This window comes from Watersipora subatra, chromosome 10 (assembly GCF_963576615.1).
Source record: "Watersipora subatra chromosome 10, tzWatSuba1.1, whole genome shotgun sequence".
NCBI lineage: Eukaryota > Metazoa > Bryozoa > Gymnolaemata > Cheilostomatida > Watersiporidae > Watersipora > Watersipora subatra.
Genome location: NC_088717.1, coordinates 6,949,372 through 6,970,633, shown reverse-complemented (window position 1 = coordinate 6,970,633; position 21,262 = coordinate 6,949,372). Strand labels below are relative to the sequence as shown.

At 37.1% G+C, this 21,262-nt stretch overlaps 1 protein-coding gene across 1 annotated transcript; it reads left to right on the top strand.

The window, feature by feature from the left end:
• Positions 1–751: 751 nt before the first annotated feature.
• LOC137407370 (uncharacterized) lies at positions 752–21,187 on the top strand. The gene is made up of 13 exons (XM_068094004.1): positions 752–1,145; positions 6,338–6,545; positions 9,311–9,504; positions 10,219–10,341; positions 10,929–11,014; positions 11,687–11,807; positions 14,792–14,872; positions 16,418–16,539; positions 17,423–17,575; positions 17,788–17,940; positions 19,207–19,309; positions 19,870–19,950; positions 20,049–21,187. The coding sequence occupies exons 1-13, from the start codon at positions 836–838 to the stop codon at positions 20,573–20,575; spliced, it is 2,262 nt and encodes a 753-aa protein (XP_067950105.1). The 5' UTR covers positions 752–835; the 3' UTR covers positions 20,576–21,187.
• The last annotated feature ends 75 nt before the right edge of the window (positions 21,188–21,262 follow it).

Sequence of the window (21,262 nt, the reverse complement as noted above, 5' to 3'; positions counted from 1 at the left end):
GGAATCATATTCTTAGAAGTGACTGCGGCTACAATACTAAAGGCATTTTGTTTTGGTTCATATGGGTGGTCTGCTATCACTTTCATGATCAGATCTGAAAATTGTTGATGGTTTTCAAGCTATCCGATATGTTTTCACTCATATCTGCTAGAACAACTATAACTGCCTTTTATGCAAAGTACAAATCGGAAAATAACACGAAAACCGATTATAGAAAGCTCTCTGATAATGTCGTCTATTCATTCTGGCTGGTTGGATTAGTCACTCATCTTCAATGAGTGGATATTGGTCTAATGTACCCAGCACGATACTGAGCAAAGCATGTACACTTCCTAGTTCTGAGTGCAAGATGGCCGACTTACACAGCTAACCAGTCAGGGTCTGGTTTCTTGATCACAAGTGAACTAACCATAGGATAGGTAAGGCTAATGTGATTAATTAGAATGCTGCCTATGCTGCCGATGCTTGGCAAGACCACTGTTGACCTAGTTTACAAGGCTTATCCCCAATCCTTGTAATACGCAGTATGCAAAACTTCAACAATCTCAATTATGTTTCATGATTTTGGCATTTGACTCTGTATTGGCAGAACAGTTCTGGAATGTCGACATTGTTTATCAAGTCCCAACATAGACTCCGCCTACTATACTCAAGCGCTCAATTGATGAAATATTATAGGCTCCACCCCTTTTACATCTGCTTCATTGATTGCCATTGTGTTTTGCACAACACATGTGACTAAGACGAGCGGTTATTTACTGATTTAAACTCCCCTTATCGTTCTATCTGGTTGGACAAGTGAGCATTACACTGCCATCTCTAACACAATTCCAAGATGTCTGACAGTGCTGCAGAAACTCAAGTCGAGCCTACCCCAACAGCCGAGACACCTGAAGTCGCTGCTCCAGAAGCCGCTGAATCTGCAGCAGCTGAACCAGAATCGACAGCAGCTGAAGACAAACCTGAAGAGGCGGCTAAAGCTTCGGAAGAAGGTTCAGAAGCAGCTAAAGCAGACGAGGCTACTAGTGACGATGCGAAGCCAGAAGCTACTAAAGAAGATGAAAGTGGAAACGCAAAACCAGAAGAAGCTGTCGAGGAAGCTCCTGCTCCCGAACCAATAGAGATACCCGAAGGAAATGGAGAGCGTAAGTGAATATCAATATTTATTATTTTGTTGTATGCGAAATTGTGAAATTTTTATAAACTTATTCAAAAAATTTTATTACATAACAAACAGATATTGAAAGAAAATCTATTTAAGCATTGTGTAATATTGCACAGTGGTGGCATGTATGCCATTATGAATTTGTGGTTTTCTACAAGAGTTTTTATATTTTTTTTAGTAATTTCAACCGTGTTCGTCTCAACAGGTATATATTTTTAATGTTAGGTTTCTTCAAATATCAAATAATGCATATATTTATAAAATTGATGCCTTCATAGGAAATCAATTTCTAGCTATGCTTATATTACTTGGAAAAAGTTTTTCTGTTAGTTCTATATGAGAAACAGAGATTCATATTCTCATACCATGAGAAAGTTGAATGCTGAGGAGGGTAGGACGATTAGGAGGGTAGGACGATTAGGAGGGTAGGACGATTAGGAGGGTAGGACGATTAGGAGGGTAGGACGATTAGGAGGGTAGGACGATTAGGAGGGTAGAACGATTAGGAGAGTAGGACGATTAGGAGGGTAGGACGATTAGGAGGGTAGGACGATTAGGAGGGTAGGACGATTAGGAGGGTAGGACGATTAGGAGGTCCATTGATGAGCTGGTCAGATGATGTGAGATGTTGAAAGCCGTAAAAAATATTCGCTAATCGCATTCTGGACAGCAGCTATTTGTAAATATTTTGTCATATCTATAAAAGATAATAAAGACAGACATTTGTCTCCTGAATAAAAAGCAAAAATTAAAAACTTTCGTTTCTATGCCATTTAGGTGTTACAAAAATTTGGTTTATATTTGGAAAGGTTAAAGATTGAAATATTCTGCCGCAAATTTTTCTTAGTTGGTGTCATTATATTTGTTTACCCTGTGTCAAGGATTCTGTGGTTTTATACGGAGACAATTAATATTTTGTCGCTATTTATTATTACTAGTCCTTTGAAAAGTTGGTCATGTTGCTGTGACTTTGTAGTTGGCCTTTCGCTTCGAGTTCACACAACACACACTTGTCTTACAAACAGGGCCGCACAGTGCCAATTAGGACACTGTTTATCTAGGCAGTCACGAGATCTACATGCCATATCATGGCTTTAATCCATGAATCCTTGTTGCCTTGTTGCCATCGTCTGATGTTCGCAAAATTGTTTGTAAATACCATGTAATTTTTGATTGTCACATTCAACGCTGTCTTATCACCGATGGTCAGAGATGAATACATGTTTTGAAGAGTAGCGGCAGAGCTGCCTTGATGAATGACAAATCTCTGCTTATCTCATTATCATAACTTTGGTCCATTGTGGAGGCAGATAGCGGCAGGTTGCTTGTCTGCTTCTCGTCTCGCTGACACGCACAGCTGCCGCTTTTAAAGGGTACCTGCTAATTGGCCATAGCGGTGATTTCATCGCATATTCCCCCTTTTTCTCATCCCGTTCTCGTCTCGCAGCGATATTGCCATTTTGTTTTCAGTTCTTTGCCTCTGCAGTAGAGAACTTTTCAGATATGTCGTAGCTTCAATAGCGGCACATACCGCCAGCTTTGTCTTGTCTATTGCTAGCTAGACACCTCTGCTTCTCTATTGGCCACCAGAGACTCGCCTGCGTGCTTTTGTCATTGAAGGATCACGAGGAAGTGTTGAAAGCTTTGTTCAAGTGCTGCAGCATGCATAGGCTGGCAGATGGTGCCCTCATTGCTAATTGAGTATTCCTAGCAACAATGTGTAACAGTCACCCAGTGGCTGGCCACCGTCTCCATTTATCTCATCACGTGGCACGCCAGCATACTTTCTAATAGTCCATGAATTTTCATGTATTGTCCGGTATGTCTTTTGATGAGTTGCTGAATATCGGAAGACAACCTTGTATTCAGCGAAACATAAATATAAATTATTTTGTGACATTTCCTGGTTTTAAAGATTAGTTTAAATTAGTTTGATGCATTTTTAATAATTAGAAGAGAACACATCTAAATACTTTATATGTGAAGGTCAAAGTTAACTCGAACATATTGCAGCACGTTTGCAAAACTTCTGCTCGCTGTTGTAAAGCTACCTCATAAATAAGTTTTGGTGATGTTCCCATCGTGAGCGCGGAGTCCTTTGCTTCCAAAACGGAATGCAAACACATATCTTGGGTAAAAGCTATCATTTCATTTTTTAGCTCTGAAGGAAAGCAGATGATTGGCTAAACTCCGTTTTATGGAATATCATCAAGTATTCAAGTACTCTACAATACTGAGAGTATGCGATGGTTGAAAAATCTACACGGTTTACTTTTTACAATTCTAGAGAACATGATATGACTTTGTCTTTAGTCTGTAGTGAGCTACATGAACCCTCACATTTGTTCTACAGCGAAAGCCTTGCATCGACTGCTCTAATCTTTGCGAGTGTCGGCTGCGAGGAGCATCAGTAGCTGTAGTCAATTGCTATCCCAGCCTCTTTGTCCTTCCTTTTGTTAATGGGTTTAATTTCAAAGCTTTCTCCAGTAGCTGTTCTCTGTTTGTTCAAGGAGCTAGTAATGTCATTAGTAAGAGAGGAGGATTAGTCTGTGACATTTGCTATCATCTGAAAGGCTGTCCATTAGCGCTCTGCTCTCTTCACACCCTTTGATCTCTTCAACAGCAGCTCTGAGTCATTTCTTGGGGTTCATAGGCTGATATTTTTTACGTGATTTACATAACTCTATCATGATTCATCTGCTGCCTGATTAGTCATTTTTATTCTCGCCAATGGGTGAATCATCGTGGAAGATGATTCACACGCTGTTAACAATTTGTTGGCTGGATGACAAGTATTTAGTGGTATTCTTGATACCGAAAATACACATGTAAAATTGTCAAGGTGAAATCGGAATAAATTTACTTTTATAGGTTTGGATACGGAAGTTCCCTCGAGACGGCTTTATAGATCCACTAGGCAACTTTCAGTTGCTAAAGCAATGACTTCTTTCTCCTCTCTTCGCGTTAGTGTCTGGCTTAGCTAGCCTACACCTATTGACATTTCTAGGTCATGTCTCTCCATGCTGCCTCACTGTTCATTTCCTGTCTGAGTTAAACACAAAGTTCAAAGGTTGAGCATGGTATAAAAGCGCTCACCATTATGAGTTTATGACATTTTTGAAAATAAAATTTTATCGGCAGCTTCATAAAAAGGTAAAAGCTAGGATATCTGCTTTGTAGTGCGCGCGGGTCCATATATGCGAGTTCATGGGCAGCCGTTAGTTAGGTTAGAGGGCTAATGGACGCCAAATGAGAAAATGTGGTTTACAGGAATTTCTGAAGTCAATAAAGCAAACATGTCGTAGGGAGAGAGTGAAGGTGCATTTAATCTTTGTTCCAGCAGTCATTGTTCATTATCGCTATTGATTTCTCCTGGCCTAGTTAGCATCTATGCCTCCTGCTAAACAACAAGCATGGCAATTACACTCAGTCAAATGCATGATGTAATGCCATTATTTAACTTTGCTTTTAATTATGTTTGTCTCTGCAGCAGAGTAACTTATTGCCAAGTGTTATATTTAGTGCACTCAACCTGTTCGTTAGCTGAGAGCAATCAAGTGTCTTGTCAGATTAATGATTAGTGGATTAGCACGGAGAGTAATCTGTTGTGAGCTGAGCAAACTTGACAAAATCGTTTGTTAGAAATTATATTTTTGGACATGAAGAATGGGTTTCCTAGCCAAGATGAAAGTGAGCGATTTATATCCGCTTATATATGGAAACTTCATTGAGGCAATTTATTCCGTAAGACAATTTTATACATACAGTGAAACACGGATAACTCAAACTTCAAGGGACCGAGCAAAAGTGTTCGAGTTATTAGAGCGTTCAAGTTATCAGGACAGTCATAAGTGCACGTATTTATCAGTAGATACATGTACATATACAAACTATATATCAATCAAAAGCATAGATTGCTTGTTGCAAGTTAAAGGGTCTCTCGTGTGAAGTTTTAAATATTTTTAATCAGAAAGTATAGATATTTTTCTATCACTTGAGATTTGTTTGTTGCTTTAGGTGATGTGACTGCCAGGACGTTCTCAGATTAAAATTGGCAAAACTTGATCGCGGTTAAAATGCTCAGAAAAAATACATACGTATTTTTCTACCGAGCGTTTTAACCAAGATCAATTTTGCAGTATGTCAGTTATTACAAAACTGCTTTACTATGAAAAACCCATTATCAATTTTGCCGATATTACTTTAAAGTTATCCAAATTTTACCTCGCTTTTCTTGCTTTCGGAGGGTTATCGCTAAGCGGATGTTTGGTAAAATTAGATTTTTGCAAACCTTTAGAAAAGTCGTTAATGAAAATATTTGCCGATGTTGGGAATAACGAGGCCTAAGAACTACTGAAAGTCGATGTTTACCTCTATGGCTTGGAATAAAGTGATATTCTAAAGCGATAGTAACAACCGTCTCGGTAGCCGTTTGGCAAAAAACTGTTGGAGTTAACGGAGTTTCGGTCAAGTTATCTAAAGCCATTTATCATTGTGTGGGAACGGACCAAGCAAATCCATTCGAGTTAACCATGTGTTCGATATATCCGAGGGTGATTTATCCAAGTTTCACTGTATATGTCTGTAACAGGAAAATTAAAAAGAAAAACCAATAAACCTGTGAAATCTTCTAAACGGTTAGGTGTTTTTATGAAGAACGATGAAATATATAAATTAAAAGTATATATGGTACGCAAGTTTAAAGGCAAATTATTGAATGTAGATAAAGCAGTTTTGTCAAATAGCTTATGAAGTAGGTAGCTTAAGATCGTTTCTTAGATATATGTAACTACTTGTTGAGTTGAATTACTCTATTGAAGTTGGGACATAGTTTGTAGTGAATTCTGTACCCAATGGAGCAAAATGTTTTATTAAAAAGTGAAAAGCAAACTAATTTTGAATGCAAGTTGAAATGAGATAAAATGGCTATTATTGTAAATGACCCATTTAGTAGCCAAACTATTGCATATGGCAGCTTAATCTTAATCTTGATCTTAATCTGGAGCAAAGCTTTTGTAGAAAATAAAAAGAATAAAATAAAATTAGTCACGGAGGAGTTCGAAAAACCTCTGCGGATATTTCTCAAAACTAACTGAAACATAACAAGGTTTACCTTCTTTCATCATTTATGAATATAACATAAATAATATATTTCAAACTTGTCTATTTTAGGCGTGTTGGTCACTGGAAGCACAGGGTATCTGGCGTCACACATAGTCAAGCAGCTCGTCGAATCAGAGCAGTACAGGGTGCGAGGAACTGTGAGAAAGATAGAAGATAACACTAAGTTGGAGCGCCTTAAAGCATTGCTAGGAGAGAACACTAAATATGACGTCGAATTTGTGGAGGCTGACCTTACCCAGCCCGACTCATGGAAAGAGTAAGTGCCAAGGTTATTTCTATATCGGAATCTCAAAGACTTAGTGCAGCGCATGTGCTCACATCACACATGTTACTGGCTTTGTTCTGATTTCTTGTCTTTTAAGTGACTTGTCTTTGCACCTTTACTGAATAAGTTTTATAAATAGTTGCTTTTCATGTTTGCTCTGGTATTTCTCCGCGATGTTCGACGTATATTCGCACAAAGCCTGCAAGGCAAAAGACATGCTAAAACCTTATTGCGGTAATCAGCTCTGAATTTTAATTTAAGATTGGTTGCGATAGTCAACATTGATTTCTAAGGCTCCGTAAAGAGCAACTTACACAAAATTTTAGTATATTTTATTAGAAAGAATCAGTATATTTCTATCATTTGCGATTGTTTTTGATGTTTGAGGTGATCTGACTGCCAGGATAGTTCAGGATAGAAATTGACAAAACTTGATAGCGGTTAAAATGCTCAAATCAAGCAAAAGTGCGTGTGACATTTATAGTTGCAAAGATACTGACAAAATAGAGACTTGTCATTCTTCATCTTGAACGCAGTTGATATCAACTATTACAACGATAACTGGTGATGTCATCAACTATTACAACGATAACTGGTGATGTCGTTTCACACGGTTTTTTCTTCCGAGCGTTTCAACTGCGATCAAGTTTTGTCAATTTTAATCTTGAAACATACTGTCAGTCAGATCATATCAAACATGAAACGCAATCACAAATTATAGAAAAATACTGATAATTTTTGATAAAATCTACTAACATGTTGTGGGAGTTCATCCTTAAGAGAAGGAAACTAAAAGAATGATAAAACTTGATACAGTAAAATTGTTTCTTTACCAAAAAAATAAATGGAGTTCATTTTGAGGGTCTTAAAAGATGAGATACGTGGCACAGCAAAGGAAACGAGACACAATGTATAACCAAACTGTATGTTACAATAAAGGTGCTTTGATGTTCTGGTCAAAGGATTTACTACAAGTTTTCTTCGGGGTTTGGTAATCGCTAATATACCCTTGAACTGTTACTGTCAAAGAGATTATATACATGTAGAAGCAGCTGCCTGCATCCCCGGTTGTACTCTTTTGAATAAAAAACTTTGAATGAATGCCTTTGAAGTCGTACTTTTTATGAGTACGGTGTACTAGGGATTTGCATTGACATTACAACTAAGTATATTGAAATACATGGAAGTCTTCAATACTATAAAAATTGATTTTTCCAAGCTAAAGACGGACAGAAAGCCGCTATTGATTTTTAATTATCTAACTTGTATCCATTTCAAGCAGCAAGCGATGATCATATAGCCCTATTTTGACTAACATAGAGCATCAGGGAAGTGTGCTGTGGATGCCCACAATTAATCGAACCCGTTACAGAAACGAGCTAAGAATTTATAGATGTGTACTCATTTGGACCACTCATCTCTAGCCTCGATATAGTTTGCACTCCCAGCGGACCAAATAGGCATCAGTAATGGCTTCTTCTCCCTCCAATGCTAGCGCGCTTTCATGGTATTCGGTCAACCACACGCTCCCGCTTTGTAAGTGTGGAGGAATTACTTCAAAGTTTCCTGTTTCATTTGCAATATTTATGAGGTTGAAGTACTGTAGATAGAGAATATGGTGAAAATGCTTTGACGATAGAATATCTATAGGAAAACTAGGCTGAATATAATACAGATACCCAACGGATAGCTTTATTGATGAATTTTTTCCATTTGTCGTTCATATTTGCATGCACTTATCGACGGGATCGGCTAACGACGACACAGCGATGCGAGACCGCAGTAAAAATTAGGAAAATTGTCAAGAATATGCTTGAAGAAGCTAAGTAAAAGCAAGAAAGTATCTTTTTTTAAAACCATTAAAAGAACTATAAATGTATTGATATTACATATGTATGCTAGCCATGACATCGTTTTTATGCATGTACAGTATCGGGTGTTAGGCTAATAGTCGCCAGATTAATTCGTTAATCAGAATTTGGTCAGATTAACGAATAATTTGTTATGCGTGGTTGTACCTTTAGGCTAATAGTCAGCGTAATTGAAGCATTATAAAAATACCTAAATAAAAAATAAATAAAAAGGAAAATGACAGAAAAGTAAACATGAAAAATAGGTAAAAATAAGCAACATCTAATACAGTCCAACATCGTGTTACTAGTGTAAAGCACTCTCACAGTCATTTAGTATAGAAAAAGTCGTTATTCAACTGGCTCACTCAATGACCTCCCGCAGATACGACGGCATTTTAAAAACTGAAACTTGCAAAAAATTACCTTTTACTGTTAACGAGTCAGGTCGAAAAAGCAGTCGAATTGTGAGTGTACGCGCGCGTGTACGCGTGAGTGTACGCGTAAGTGTACGCATGAGTGTACGCGTATGTCACGGATTGAAAGCATCTCTTATCTCTGTTTATTTGTATTTCTACGGTGGCTTATATTTGTTTACATGTTTTTGCAAAAGTTACATGATAAGAAATGAGTTAAAATCAGTTGTACTTGTTAAACGAACTACTATTAAAAAAGGTAATAGAAACTAGAGAATGAGAAATGGTGAAGAAGTTCAGTACAGTGTAAATAGCCTGTACGTATGCAATGAATGCTCACAGAGGGTTGGGGTACATTTAACAACGGAATTGTTGACAGGCTGGTTCTTCAGAACGTAACTCTGTGATTAGGTGTGAACAACCTGTACTACAAATAGAAAGTTTTCTCGATAAGGTCAAATTAACGTTAAAATATTTTCTGTATCTTTAGAGCTGTACAGGACTGTGACTATGTCATACATACAGCCTGCCCATTCCCAACAACCGAACCAGCTGATGCAGAGGAAGTGATTAACCCGACAAGAGATGGAACTTTGGCAGTGATGAAAGCCAGCCTTGACTCGGGCTGCGTGAAGAGAGTTGTCCTCACCAGTTCCATTGTCGCTATTAATGGCGGCAAAACTTGTGAGTATAGCAATGTTGATGCTGGTATTATATCACATGTGTGGATGACTACTGCTATAATCTGTGTTACATAAATAGTGCAGCCTCACACAAAGAACGAGGTGAGAGACAGCTAAGGAAAACAATTCATTTCATATTTGTGTGTTTACTCGTGAAAGACTTGACAAACGTGGAAGACTTGACAAACGCTCATCTGCTGGTGAAGCGAGTAAACAAGCTCCGCTCCTCGACTTGATGAGTTGTGCACTATGTGTCTATTGTACAAGTGATGCAGATTCGGAGTTGTGCGTACATTGAGTTACCGTACGATAAGTGTTTCGATGGATATAGCATGTTGCGGATTAATTCAGGCGCTTTTAAAAAAAAGTTAAGGTGTTTATACCAGAGGTCGTAGCAGCGCATGATAACTGCTCAAATCGAAATAGGAATGATTGAAGTGTAGAAAATGTTTAAACTGGAATAGCTGGCGCATTATTTGTGAGCGCCATTTATATCTTTTCGCAAATATATGAAGCATTGATGAAAATTTGCGAGCAAACAAACTCGCGTGACTGGCGGGTTTTTGCTGTTTTTATTTTGGAGATGACTCGAACTTGCTAATTAACCGCGTGATAAAAACATGGTGATGGAGGAAGAGGATTGATTCAAGCCTAGGTCTGAGTTGAGAGTTGTCCTCACATAGACAGTTAGAGAGAGCATTGCTTTGCCTTCCAGTTGACAAGGACACATGCAACGAGGAGATGTGGGCTGATGTGGACAAGTCTCCTAGCGCATATGACAAGGGCAAGGCTATCGCTGAAAGAGCTGCTTGGGATTTTATGAAAGAACAAGTACCAGGTCAGAAAGCAGATTTGCAGTAAAAACTTTGGTTATTTGTTTTTGCACTTGATGGTGACACTGAAAAGATCAAGTAATAGAAATTGCTAAAATGCTTACAAGGTCACCTCAGTGTAGTAGGAGTTTCCCTAAGAGATCAATCAGTAATCTTTAGAAAAGCAACTAACATAATATTACATCATTGTTATTACTTTGTTACATTATTATATATTAAATATAATATACATATTTATAATTGGAACTTAGTTTATCGGTGATATCTTGCAATCTATGCATGAAGGTTTTCTAGAGGTTTTTTTCTAGCAAAAGTAGAAAAACAATTAGTGATGCTGGTAGATATCCTGCTCTTAATGGTGTCAAGGTCGATGATAAGATATGACATCACTCTTTGCTTCCTCAAGTTATCTGTCGGGCAAAATACAGGAAGTCAAACTGTCTATGGGACAGAGCAGCTCTGTTATGGAATACATGTAGAAGCAGTGCCAAACTATTCAACACGGAAAGAAAATGGCTTTATAGTGCAGTTAGGTTTTATTGATGGCGATTACAGATTCTGTTTTATATTGCCTGTTAATCTTGTGTTTTAGAGGGGAATGGCATGGAGCTGTCTGTAGTCAACCCTGGATTTATCATAGGGCCTCCTTTGATGAAACAAGACAGCACAAGCATCGAGGTGTGTATGCGGCGATAACAGCCTTTCTATCAGGCTATATTATCTAAGGGTGTCCTTGAGATGACCTTGAACAGAAACTGAACTTCCTTTTATGTATTTGAAAATGTTCCTTATTACAAAGTGATGCCTTGCATAGATAGCAATGTTTTCCTTGTCGGTAGCAAATCTCAATGTTCCATTCGAAAAATTTAAATAGAACGTTGCTGGTTATTTAAATATCAAGCAGCTACCTGCCGTGACCTTATTTGTGAGTGAACAGCATAGAGACTAGAAGAAAGTAGATGTGTTTACTTCATTTGGAGATGATTGCTTTGAGATGAGTTCGCTGGAAACTGATTATGCGTAAAATATTTTACTGCCATTGAATGGTGCCATTATGAATCTACTGCAAAGCTAGTAGCCGCACAGGAAGAACTTGCTGGCACTTGTCAACCAGCAGTGTCTTTTTCTCCGCTAGCCAACCAAAGTTTCTTCGAACACTAGCTATTTAATCTTTTGAAAATATTTGCACAATGAAAAATACTTTAAAAAATGTAAAAGAATGTGTTAACACTTTACGCGAGTGAGGATTACCATGTTGCTATAATATATTTCACCTGCTCATATTTTACTGATATGTAAAGTAATTCTGTTTTGAAGTAAGCCTACAGCTAACTTGTGCCTTTCTGTCAGGTTCTCAAAAAGCTGATGAAGGGAGAGATGTCGCTCATGCCCAAGATCAGCTTTGCTTGTGTGGATGTTAGAGATGCTGCCCTCGCCCACATCAGAGCAATGGTCATCAAACAAGCCTCAGGTAATATTCCTTCACTAAGCGAGAATATATCTAGAAATGCCACATAACTATAGCGGGTATATCGAGTCTCAAAAAGTTAGCACCTCTTAAATTATCTGTATGCTGTACAGCGAATTGTAGGAAACAAGTGCGAGTTACACTTTATGACTATATAAACTATATAAATCTATTTAAGTACTTAAACTATTATATGACTATATAAGTTTTGGACATGATATTTACTGTCAGAAAAAAGGTTTTGTGTGTCAGTTTTTTCTAGTTTAGTCAGGATTAGATGCTGTTATTCTAGCTTTCCAAGTTGCAAAATACTTCCTGTCTTTGAAGTTTAGAGCGTTTCATGTACAAACAATGTTTCATGTACAAACAACGAAGGCTAATCTCTAGCTCTTAGCTCTAGGCCGAGCTAAGATTATTGCCAAACCTTCTTTGTTATCTTCCATTCTGACCTAAATGAGGATAAGTTTGTCAGCTTTGACATCCGTGTCAGTCATGAGATTTGATTCCCATGAATCAGCCAAATAAATTAAATTGCGTTGTAGTCGAGAGCATCATCGATCTCCAATTAGAGAGGTCAGGCAGCGCACTTTTCAAGCCAAGCTTATACACAGCAGCCATGTTAGGTTAGGTTAATTCTCTCAGCGGTTAGATGTACACATGTGAGCCATGAGTCAAGCCTTCATGCTTTTATCATCAACATGATCAATAACTCAGCGGGTGGGTTGAGACAGATCTAGGTCAGCAAGATTCTATCTATACCAGCATAGCTAACTGCTTGAATCAAATGGTTTTGAGACCTAATCTAGCTGTTTAGTGGTTTTTTCATTGTTGCTGGCATCATTGTAACAGAGACAGTACACTTATATTCAGTGATGGTTTTGAGAAAGAATGCAGAAACTTTGCGTTTTCTTTAAAAAACTGCTAGCCTAATGGTTAATACGCGTCATAGTTGCTCGCTTGTTATGTCTCCGCACAAACCAACAAATAATTTCTATGAAACACGTGCTTTGTGATAATGGTACGTGAATGCCAGCGTTTTCCAAGACATAGTATAGGGTACATTCTGACTCGACACTCTTGCGCAGTGTTTGTTGGACACGGCACAAGAGGTAGAAATGTGCTATTCTGTTATATTGCAGGATTTGTAAAGATGGAACATACAATCAATAGTGTGTCTGTAGGATAACATAGATGGTATCACATCACAATTTACATAGTTGAGAAGACCAAATATGTCGGGAAAGGTTAAACCTCAACAGGCGACGATCGGATCTCCTGATATGCCAAAAAATATCCTGCATTGTTCAATCGCTTCAATTCACAAAGTTTCTGAACAGATTCGAAAAGATTTTAGCTTTAAAGCTCTGGGTGTGAGCTTTGTCAGATGGTAAAAACAAAACAATCTCAATCCCCAGGCAGAACGTTTCTACATCTGGGCAGGTGCTCACGGCATTTCTGGAATGCAAAAAATTTCTGGAATGCCGACAAAAACTCCCAAGCTGTTGTGTCCTGTCAAGCTCTTCCATTGTGTTAGTCAGTATTTGAAATTTTTCTGGTCATAAATTAATGATGTGGTACTCCTAAAACCATTTTCATAAAATTCTGACTTACGCAAAAAATATGCATTTTTGTTGTTCTGTGAGTGCTTGATTGTTACAATAGTTGCTTCACTTGGTTCACTTGTAACTTGGCATGACGGCTGCTGAGATCGATGAAAACCTTTTCAGAGGCTGCTCGTTCTATGAGTACCTTTGCCATCAATGATAGTCGATTTTGGCATTTGTGTCCAAAAACCAAGTTGTAGGTGACTGACATTCGGCTGGCAAGCTTATTATGATCAAACAACCAGTTTGCATTTCAGAACATTCCAGAAATGCCAAAACAAATTGTATTAATGGCACAGCTGTCTGCACTGACTCATAAACACTGACTTACAAATGCCGAGTACACAATGTATCCTACAGTAAATGACATACAGTAAATGACGTACAGTAAATGACCTATACTAAACGATCTACAGTTTTATATGTATTAATAAAGCTATATTAGTGCATGTAAATTAATACTAGGTTAGCGGTGCACTTACTACAGGATTGAAATGGCTTGTGGCTTCGTGATGGCAGCGTAGAGTAAAAAGTGTTGCGGAGAGGATAACTTCAAGTTGATGTATATGCACAGGTCTAATTTTTTCAAGAATATTTTTTGTTACTGACAATATTCAGCTCCAAACTTTTAGCTTCAGTTTCTTAGTATGCTTCCCCCAACCTGTTTCAGACTTTAGAATCTCTGCTTCGGCTGCCATTCGGCTGTGGATAAAGGCTGCCATATTTTTAAGCGACCAATTTTCACAAGTATGCATCTGTACTTGTTAAAAATGCAAGACCTAGATAGCACAGGCTGTTTTAGAAGAGATTGGAAGTTAGTATGATGTGTATTTGTTCAGAGTAAGTGCGCAGTGCCCATTTTTCATAGGTTAATTTTAGTAGTGTCAAGCGGCTTTTTGCGTAAGGCTATTATTGCAATGTTTTTTTTCTGTCTAAAAAGTGAAAAGCTATTACTGGATATTTAATGTATTCTAATTTTTCAATCTACGAAAATCACAAATATTATTGATAAACAGTAATTTCGCAGATTAAAAAAATCATGCCACATTTTTGCGGTTGAAAAGTAAATTGAACATTATAAACTTAAAGCTTGCTGACTTTACAAGAAGGTTGTCTACAAAACCTGTCAGAAGTTGTCAAAACCATCGGCTTTGTGAAACATCAAATAATTGTAGGATAATGAGGTCAGAAGTACATGAAGTGATGCTCAATTATGATTCTAGTACAGTCACTACTATTTTTAGGACCTATGATTAATCTTCTGTTCAAACATGATTCAGACATTGAATACATTTATCGACATTGCAGGAAATATATGTTGTAGTTAATTGAACCTTTGTATGACTTGCCATGTCTATATTTATAAAATAATTGCAATTGCAGGCAGCAGACATATTGTGTGCAAGTCATCTGTGTGGCTCAAGGATATGGCAAACATAATGTCACAAGAATTTAACAGTCAAGGTTAGTTGCGCACTTACCACAGGATTTAGTTGACTATAGCCGTCATAACAGCAGTGCGGTGTGGAAAGTGTTGTGAAGAGGATAACTTCAAATTGATGTATACATTTATACACTACACATAAGCATACACATGTATTCATTGTGTACCTCCTGTCAACGTGAATTATTTGTCACTTGTACTCAAAGGAATAGTTTTACTCGTTTATATGCATAAAAATGCGAGAAAATATGAAATAATGAAAGCAAGCAACTGCCCACGGCAATTTTATTAATCTAACGCTGAACATTAACCCTTTGAATCGCGGCCGTTCTTGTCAACGTGTGTCAGTAATTCTGGGCACTTTGTCTAACGGTCAGAAATTTTAAAACTCTTTTATCAAATATATGTAAATGTGCTCATAATACAATGATGTTTAGTAAAATATTAGTAAAAAATGTCTGACAAAACACAGCAAATGTCACTAAATAAAAGAACGGTTTTTATGGTTATTGGAGCTAAAATCATAAAAATTTGTACCATTTTAAAAACTTGTGAAGCTCTTTACAGTAGCATCATATTCATTGAGCATTCGGGCTGTAACTATAAAAATTCGTACAATCTTAAAAACTCGTATAAATACTTACTTACAGTAGCATCATATCTATCAAGCACATGTTCATCATCGTTTCATGTCTCAAAATAAACTAGAAAGTTATAGTTAGTATCATATAATTCTTCAATTGTATCACAATCATCCATGACCTACCAACACGCGAGTCATATGATTTTTTCGCGATATCTTTCCAATAAAATTTGTTATTATAATGAAGGAAATAGATAAGGATATTTGAAAACGGTTAAAAATGAAAGAGAAAATTTTATTCTAATGCCCTGTGCAAGAAGTAATTTGATTGGTTTATGCTGTTACTAATAAACAGCATTTGTGAATAGCAATTTGAATGCCGGAATACCGGCCGTCAGGATTCAAAAGGTTAAAGAAAAGCAAATTTGGATTTTTTGCTTAAAACTATTAGATCCTGTCAAAGTAGCTGAAAACATCTCTATAAACAGAATCTCCTGTTTTTTGGTGCTTCTACTTTAAATAATTGAACGTTCTGAGAGAAAATTTTCTGTAAACATTTCTAATCTGTATTTCCAGTTTTTCTTTTAAATTAATCACAAACTAATAGCATAGCAATTCAGTTTTATAACAATGACGATGAAGTTGCAAAATGTTTTTGAGTTTAAAACAGTTAGTCATTCTAGTATGGAAGAACAAATATAAGCAATAGTTATAAAACAGAAGTATAACAACGTTTGGAAAAACATTTCTACGGAAGTATAACTTAAGCTATCACAAATTCAGTCTGTCATGGGCAGTGGTTTACATCAATGCTGTTTTTTATTTAATATAGTCGAAGGTTTTGGATGAGCGTAATTTTTCTATCTAGCAAGCTAGACAGCCAGTTGGTTCAGAGGCTAAACTCGCATTTTGATGACTTTACAAACCAAACTGAAATCAATTAATTTGGTTTCCTAAAGTTTTGCTTCACGCGTTATTGCAGGGTTCAATATTTCCACATCTCAAGCCTCCTATGTCGTAGTCTGGCTCAAGTCACACTTTGATCAGAGCGTCAAGCGAATGCTTCCGACAGTTGGCAAAATGTTCAACTTTGACACAAAGAGGGTTGGTACTAGCCACTTGGCATTACGCCAATCCCTGTATTTATCGAATGTTAAACAAAAATAACCCACACTGTTATGATTACATGGATTGGCTTTTAACATTGTTTTGTTTTATTCTTGGCAGTGGTAATGCATAAAAAATGCGCTTTATCAATTTTTGACACGACTAATTCGCGGTGGTCTCGTTATTCCCTAGTGTCACGTTATTCCCTAGTGTCACGTTAGTCAACCGCTCAACTATGACAACCATGATGAATATTTACTTAATGACATCCAGCCATATCGCTTATCTTAGCAAGAAACTCGTGACATCTTATTAATAAATGTTCAAACCTTCAACTGTTACAACTGCCAGTTCCTCAGCGAATTTTTTGCCTTTGTGCTACCTGAAGGGCAAACAAAGTTCAATAAATTTGCCTTAATAAGTGATTAATGAACTAGCTTGCGCTGTGCCTTATGCATGCATAAAATATAGAGAATTATGGATTATTTTAATAATATAGAATTATTACCTTGTTATATTAGAATTTGTTTTTATATATGTTTTATTAGCCGTCTCTCATCTTCCTAGAGGATCTTTGCCAAAACAGTTGTTGTAGTAATCAATTTTTAAGCTTTTCATTTTACTGTAACATTTGTTAAATATTTTGTTGGTTGTATAACGCTTTTATGTGGTTATGTTGAATGTGATTTCAATGTTCACAAAAAATGATAATATATAAGAATGAAATAAGGACAAAAAAGATTATTAATTAAATAGATAATATTGCATATATTCCTAGCGTTAGTCGGCTGTAATACTAGAAAAGAAGTGATGCATTGTTGCTATGGCTACATCATAGTTGTATTTCGAATTCGTCTAATCGTGAGAGATTATTCAACAGATGAGTGAGGTGCTTCTGGTTGAGCCACGAGAAGTTAAGGAGTCTCTCATTGAAATGGGACACAGCATGATCAACCTTGAAATCGTTCAAAAGCTGGAAAAACGTGAAAAGAAAGCGAAAAAAATGACATTCAGGAAGAAAAAAGATGTGGAGGTTAGTTGCAATGGCGTTAGTAAACTAATTAGGCACTGCAAAATGTGAACAGTGGAGTCATTGTTGTGTAACACAGGCTACTAGAGCGAGCAAAAAAGCTCTTCGCCATGATCATATGGAATCTCCCAAATTGCTGCACCAGAAACATTGCATGTGGAACTAAACTGCCTAAATGAACTGTTCATTGTTCTATTTAAATATTTAATCTACAGAAGGAGCTTGAAGAAGGCGAAGAGAAAAAGGATGAGCCCGAAAAGGCAGCATCCTCATCCGGTTCTGCAGAAAATGATTCTGTGCCAGATGCTACCATTGAAGACGTGGCAATTGCTATTGAAGAGCCCAAGCCAGCAGAGGCTGAAGTTCAGGTACAACCTTTTGACCTTTGCTGCTATCCTGCTAGAGTGGTTGGTTAGATTTTACCAGTATTTCATGATATTATACTCTGGTGATTTGGAACGGGAAACGTTAAATTGCTGACAAGTTTATTGATGCAGTAATGTTTCTGTTAGCACTGGGTACTGAATGATGTACACGCTGGCATTGCAATTTAATACGTGAAAATATAGAAGCTAGCCTACCAATAATAATAATAATATGAGGTGTTTTCACCAAAGATAGCACTAATGCAACGATAACAGTCATTGCACAATGCAAGCTACATTGCACGTGAACCGATCCGCTTTATAATAATGTATGACTACCTCTACATGTGCTTTTGTTAAAGATTAACTGACACTACAAATATCAGCACAATTTCATGAAAATAGAGCGAGTGTTTATAGGTTTTAAACAGTTGACTTTCAAAAATGGCTAATTTTTATGGACAATTTTATAAATTTCCTATTGATGCAAAGGAAGAATTTCTTGCTCGCCCTCACAAAAAAATATACGCGCAAAAGATGATTGGTGTAATTTATAACCACCGCTCAAAAGTTAATGCGAGACGTAAGAATAGGGCACAGAGTTTTTTGGTAATTGTTGAATCTGCTTTGACCTTGCATTAAAATAATCTGCCATGTTTATAGCCATAAAAAAGCAGCTTGGCGGCTATATTACGGAATATTTATAAGAATGGCGGACAACACAAGCGCTTTTATCTCGCATTCACGCATTGGCTAATCAACATTTACACCTAATCCATAAGTCTGCGTTTTGCTGGAACAAGTGACCTCCTTATTTCGAAGTTTGGAGCTTTCACCAAATGTGTTTTTGTTTGCAAATTGTTTTTGGTTCTTATAACATCAAAATCGTAGTTGAAAAATAAAATTTCAAGATTATATTGGTATAAATAGATGTTATTTTAGAATGGCTTGAGTTAACTTTTAAACTGTTTTGAGTTGCCTTCCACAATAGACAACTTGTAAATAGAATAGGATTCATATAGAGCTTTGCTTTTATGAAAAATGAACATAAAAAGACCTTAGCCAATCATCTTTTGGTTAAATTAAGAACTGACCAATGGCAAGGCCTCAGTAGCAAAAACATATGCACAGAACTTGGACTCAAAAAAGCCATGCTTGAAATACAAATGTGTAGAACATGTGCTTATGCCATGCGCTAGTGAACTATCTGGGCTGAGACGAGAGCTGTTAGGCTTGTTGTTTATTTGTGAACCTGTTCTTGCTTTCAAGGAGGAAGCTGGTGGCGCAACAGCAGAAAAACACACAGATGAAGAAAAGGAAGTGAAAGAAGAAGCCGCGGCAACATCAGATCCCGAATCGAGTGAAACAAAAGGTATTATATTCTTTTTAGTGATTTATTCCAAAATATTTTGAGAATGAAGGATGTTATTGAAACTAAACAAAGCAGGAATTATGCTCTAGCAACATCTTTTGAGTTCATGGTGACTTAGCGCACGAAGTGGTGAGAATTAAGTTAGTGTCATTGTTTTACAATTTTAATCAGTGGAAAGGTCAATGCCCTTTTTGATCCAATTTCGTTTTAGCAAGGATTTCATCATATATACTTTTATTAGGAATTTAAGAATGAAGCTAAAATAAAATTCAAAAATATTAAAAATAAAATTCTCATCATGATATAACTCTTAGTACAATACTTCAACCTTTCATTGGAAAACCAAACGCTGTTCAGAGCTGTCGTAAATAAAAAGTTTCTTTTGGTTACGGTTTTCTGTCTGGCTACAAATATACAATCGCTTAGTTGGACTAAATGTTATAAATTAAGTAGTTTTATTTAGTAATGAAACAACAACTACTATTAATAGACATACTGCTAATATGTCCGCTAGACGCCATTGCTGTCCTGATGGTTGACCATCTGCTAAATTTTTTTAGAGAAAAAAGAGAAACCCAAGAAGGAAAAAAAAGAGAAGAAAAAAGGCCTGTTTTCCTTCTCGTTCAAGAAAACTAAAAAGCGTGAGTTATGAAGTCTAACAAAGTATAAAGATTTTTAATTTTCAAGATAATTTTAGCTTTAACTTACCTGTGTTAATAAACATACTTTTGTTACACAGCAAATGTGGAAAAAAAGGAAGAGGAGGCACCTGCTGCGAGTGCTGACGAGACACCAGCTGCAAGCGCTGACGAAACACCTGCTGCAAGCGCTGACGAAACACCTGCTGCAAGCGCTGACGAGACACCTGCTGTCAGTGCTGAAGAGGCACCTGCTGTCAGTGCTGAAGAGGCAACTGCTGTCAGTGCAAAAGAGGAACCTGCTGTCAGTGCGAAAGAAGCACCTGCTGTCAGTGCGGAAGAAGCACCTGCTGCTGAAGAAACTGTAGCTTCAGAAGAACCAAAAGTTGCCACAGATAAGACTCCGGAACCAGCTGCTGAAGAAGCTTCAGTCGCTGAAGAGACACCTGCTGCTGAGGAAAAACCGGCTGCCGAGGCAATCCCTGCCGCTGAAGAGATGGCTGCCGCCGAGGAGAAGCCTGCTACTGAAGAAAAAGTTGCTGCACAAGAGACTGCTGCTGCCACAACAAAAGAAAATGCTGCCGTAGATGAGCCTTCTGAACAGCCGTCTGCGGAAACATCTTCATAACTTGATGTCCTTGGTGTTCAAAGTTCAATTCGAGTTTGTTTACAACATGTCAGACGGAAAGTACAGCTCACAACAGGAAAGAGCTGCTACCACGGTGAAAATGACACTATTTTCAGCTCAACTGGATAGACAGTGTGACTGGTTGGTCGAGAATTTGGGTTTACCAAGAACAATATAAAATTACAGCAAACGTCTTCTGAATCTACTCACTATTAACATTTTGCAATGGTCAACAATGGTCAACAATTTTAGTGCTTTAATCTCGCTTTACAGTATGAGTTCTTCAGTATTAGTATCTATTGTTTTACAGGCCTACGACTATCAATTTAACCAGTAATTTTTATTTATTGCTAAGCTTGTCAGTTTTGCTATTTCTTTGGTAATAATCAATACTTTTCTGGCGTTTTGTCATAATTTTCCGGATATGGAGTTGTCATTCCAATCATTTTAGCAATGTAAGAAAATTGTCACATACTTGGTAATATTAGTATAAACTTACATGACTCGAGGTTTCGATGAGATAATATTGGATATCGTTTTATTACTAAGCACACTTTACTATTGTATTAGCCTGTAAATATTACAAATAAAGTATAATAATATATATAGATAGATGCTGTGTAAAATGCTCTTCGCAACAAGCAAACAATTAAATTCCAGTTTAATGACACTAGTAGTAACGCTAAA

Excerpts from the sequence above, each read along its gene's own strand:
- LOC137407370 (XM_068094004.1), top strand. The coding sequence starts at position 836 with ATGTCTGACAGTGCTGCAGAAACTCAAGTCGAGCCTACCCCAACAGCC. Across the intron at positions 11,015-11,686 it reads AAGACAGCACAAGCATCGAG|GTTCTCAAAAAGCTGATGAA; the intron begins GTGTGTATGCGG and ends CCTTTCTGTCAG. Across the intron at positions 17,941-19,206 it reads CAGCAGAGGCTGAAGTTCAG|GAGGAAGCTGGTGGCGCAAC; the intron begins GTACAACCTTTT and ends CTTGCTTTCAAG.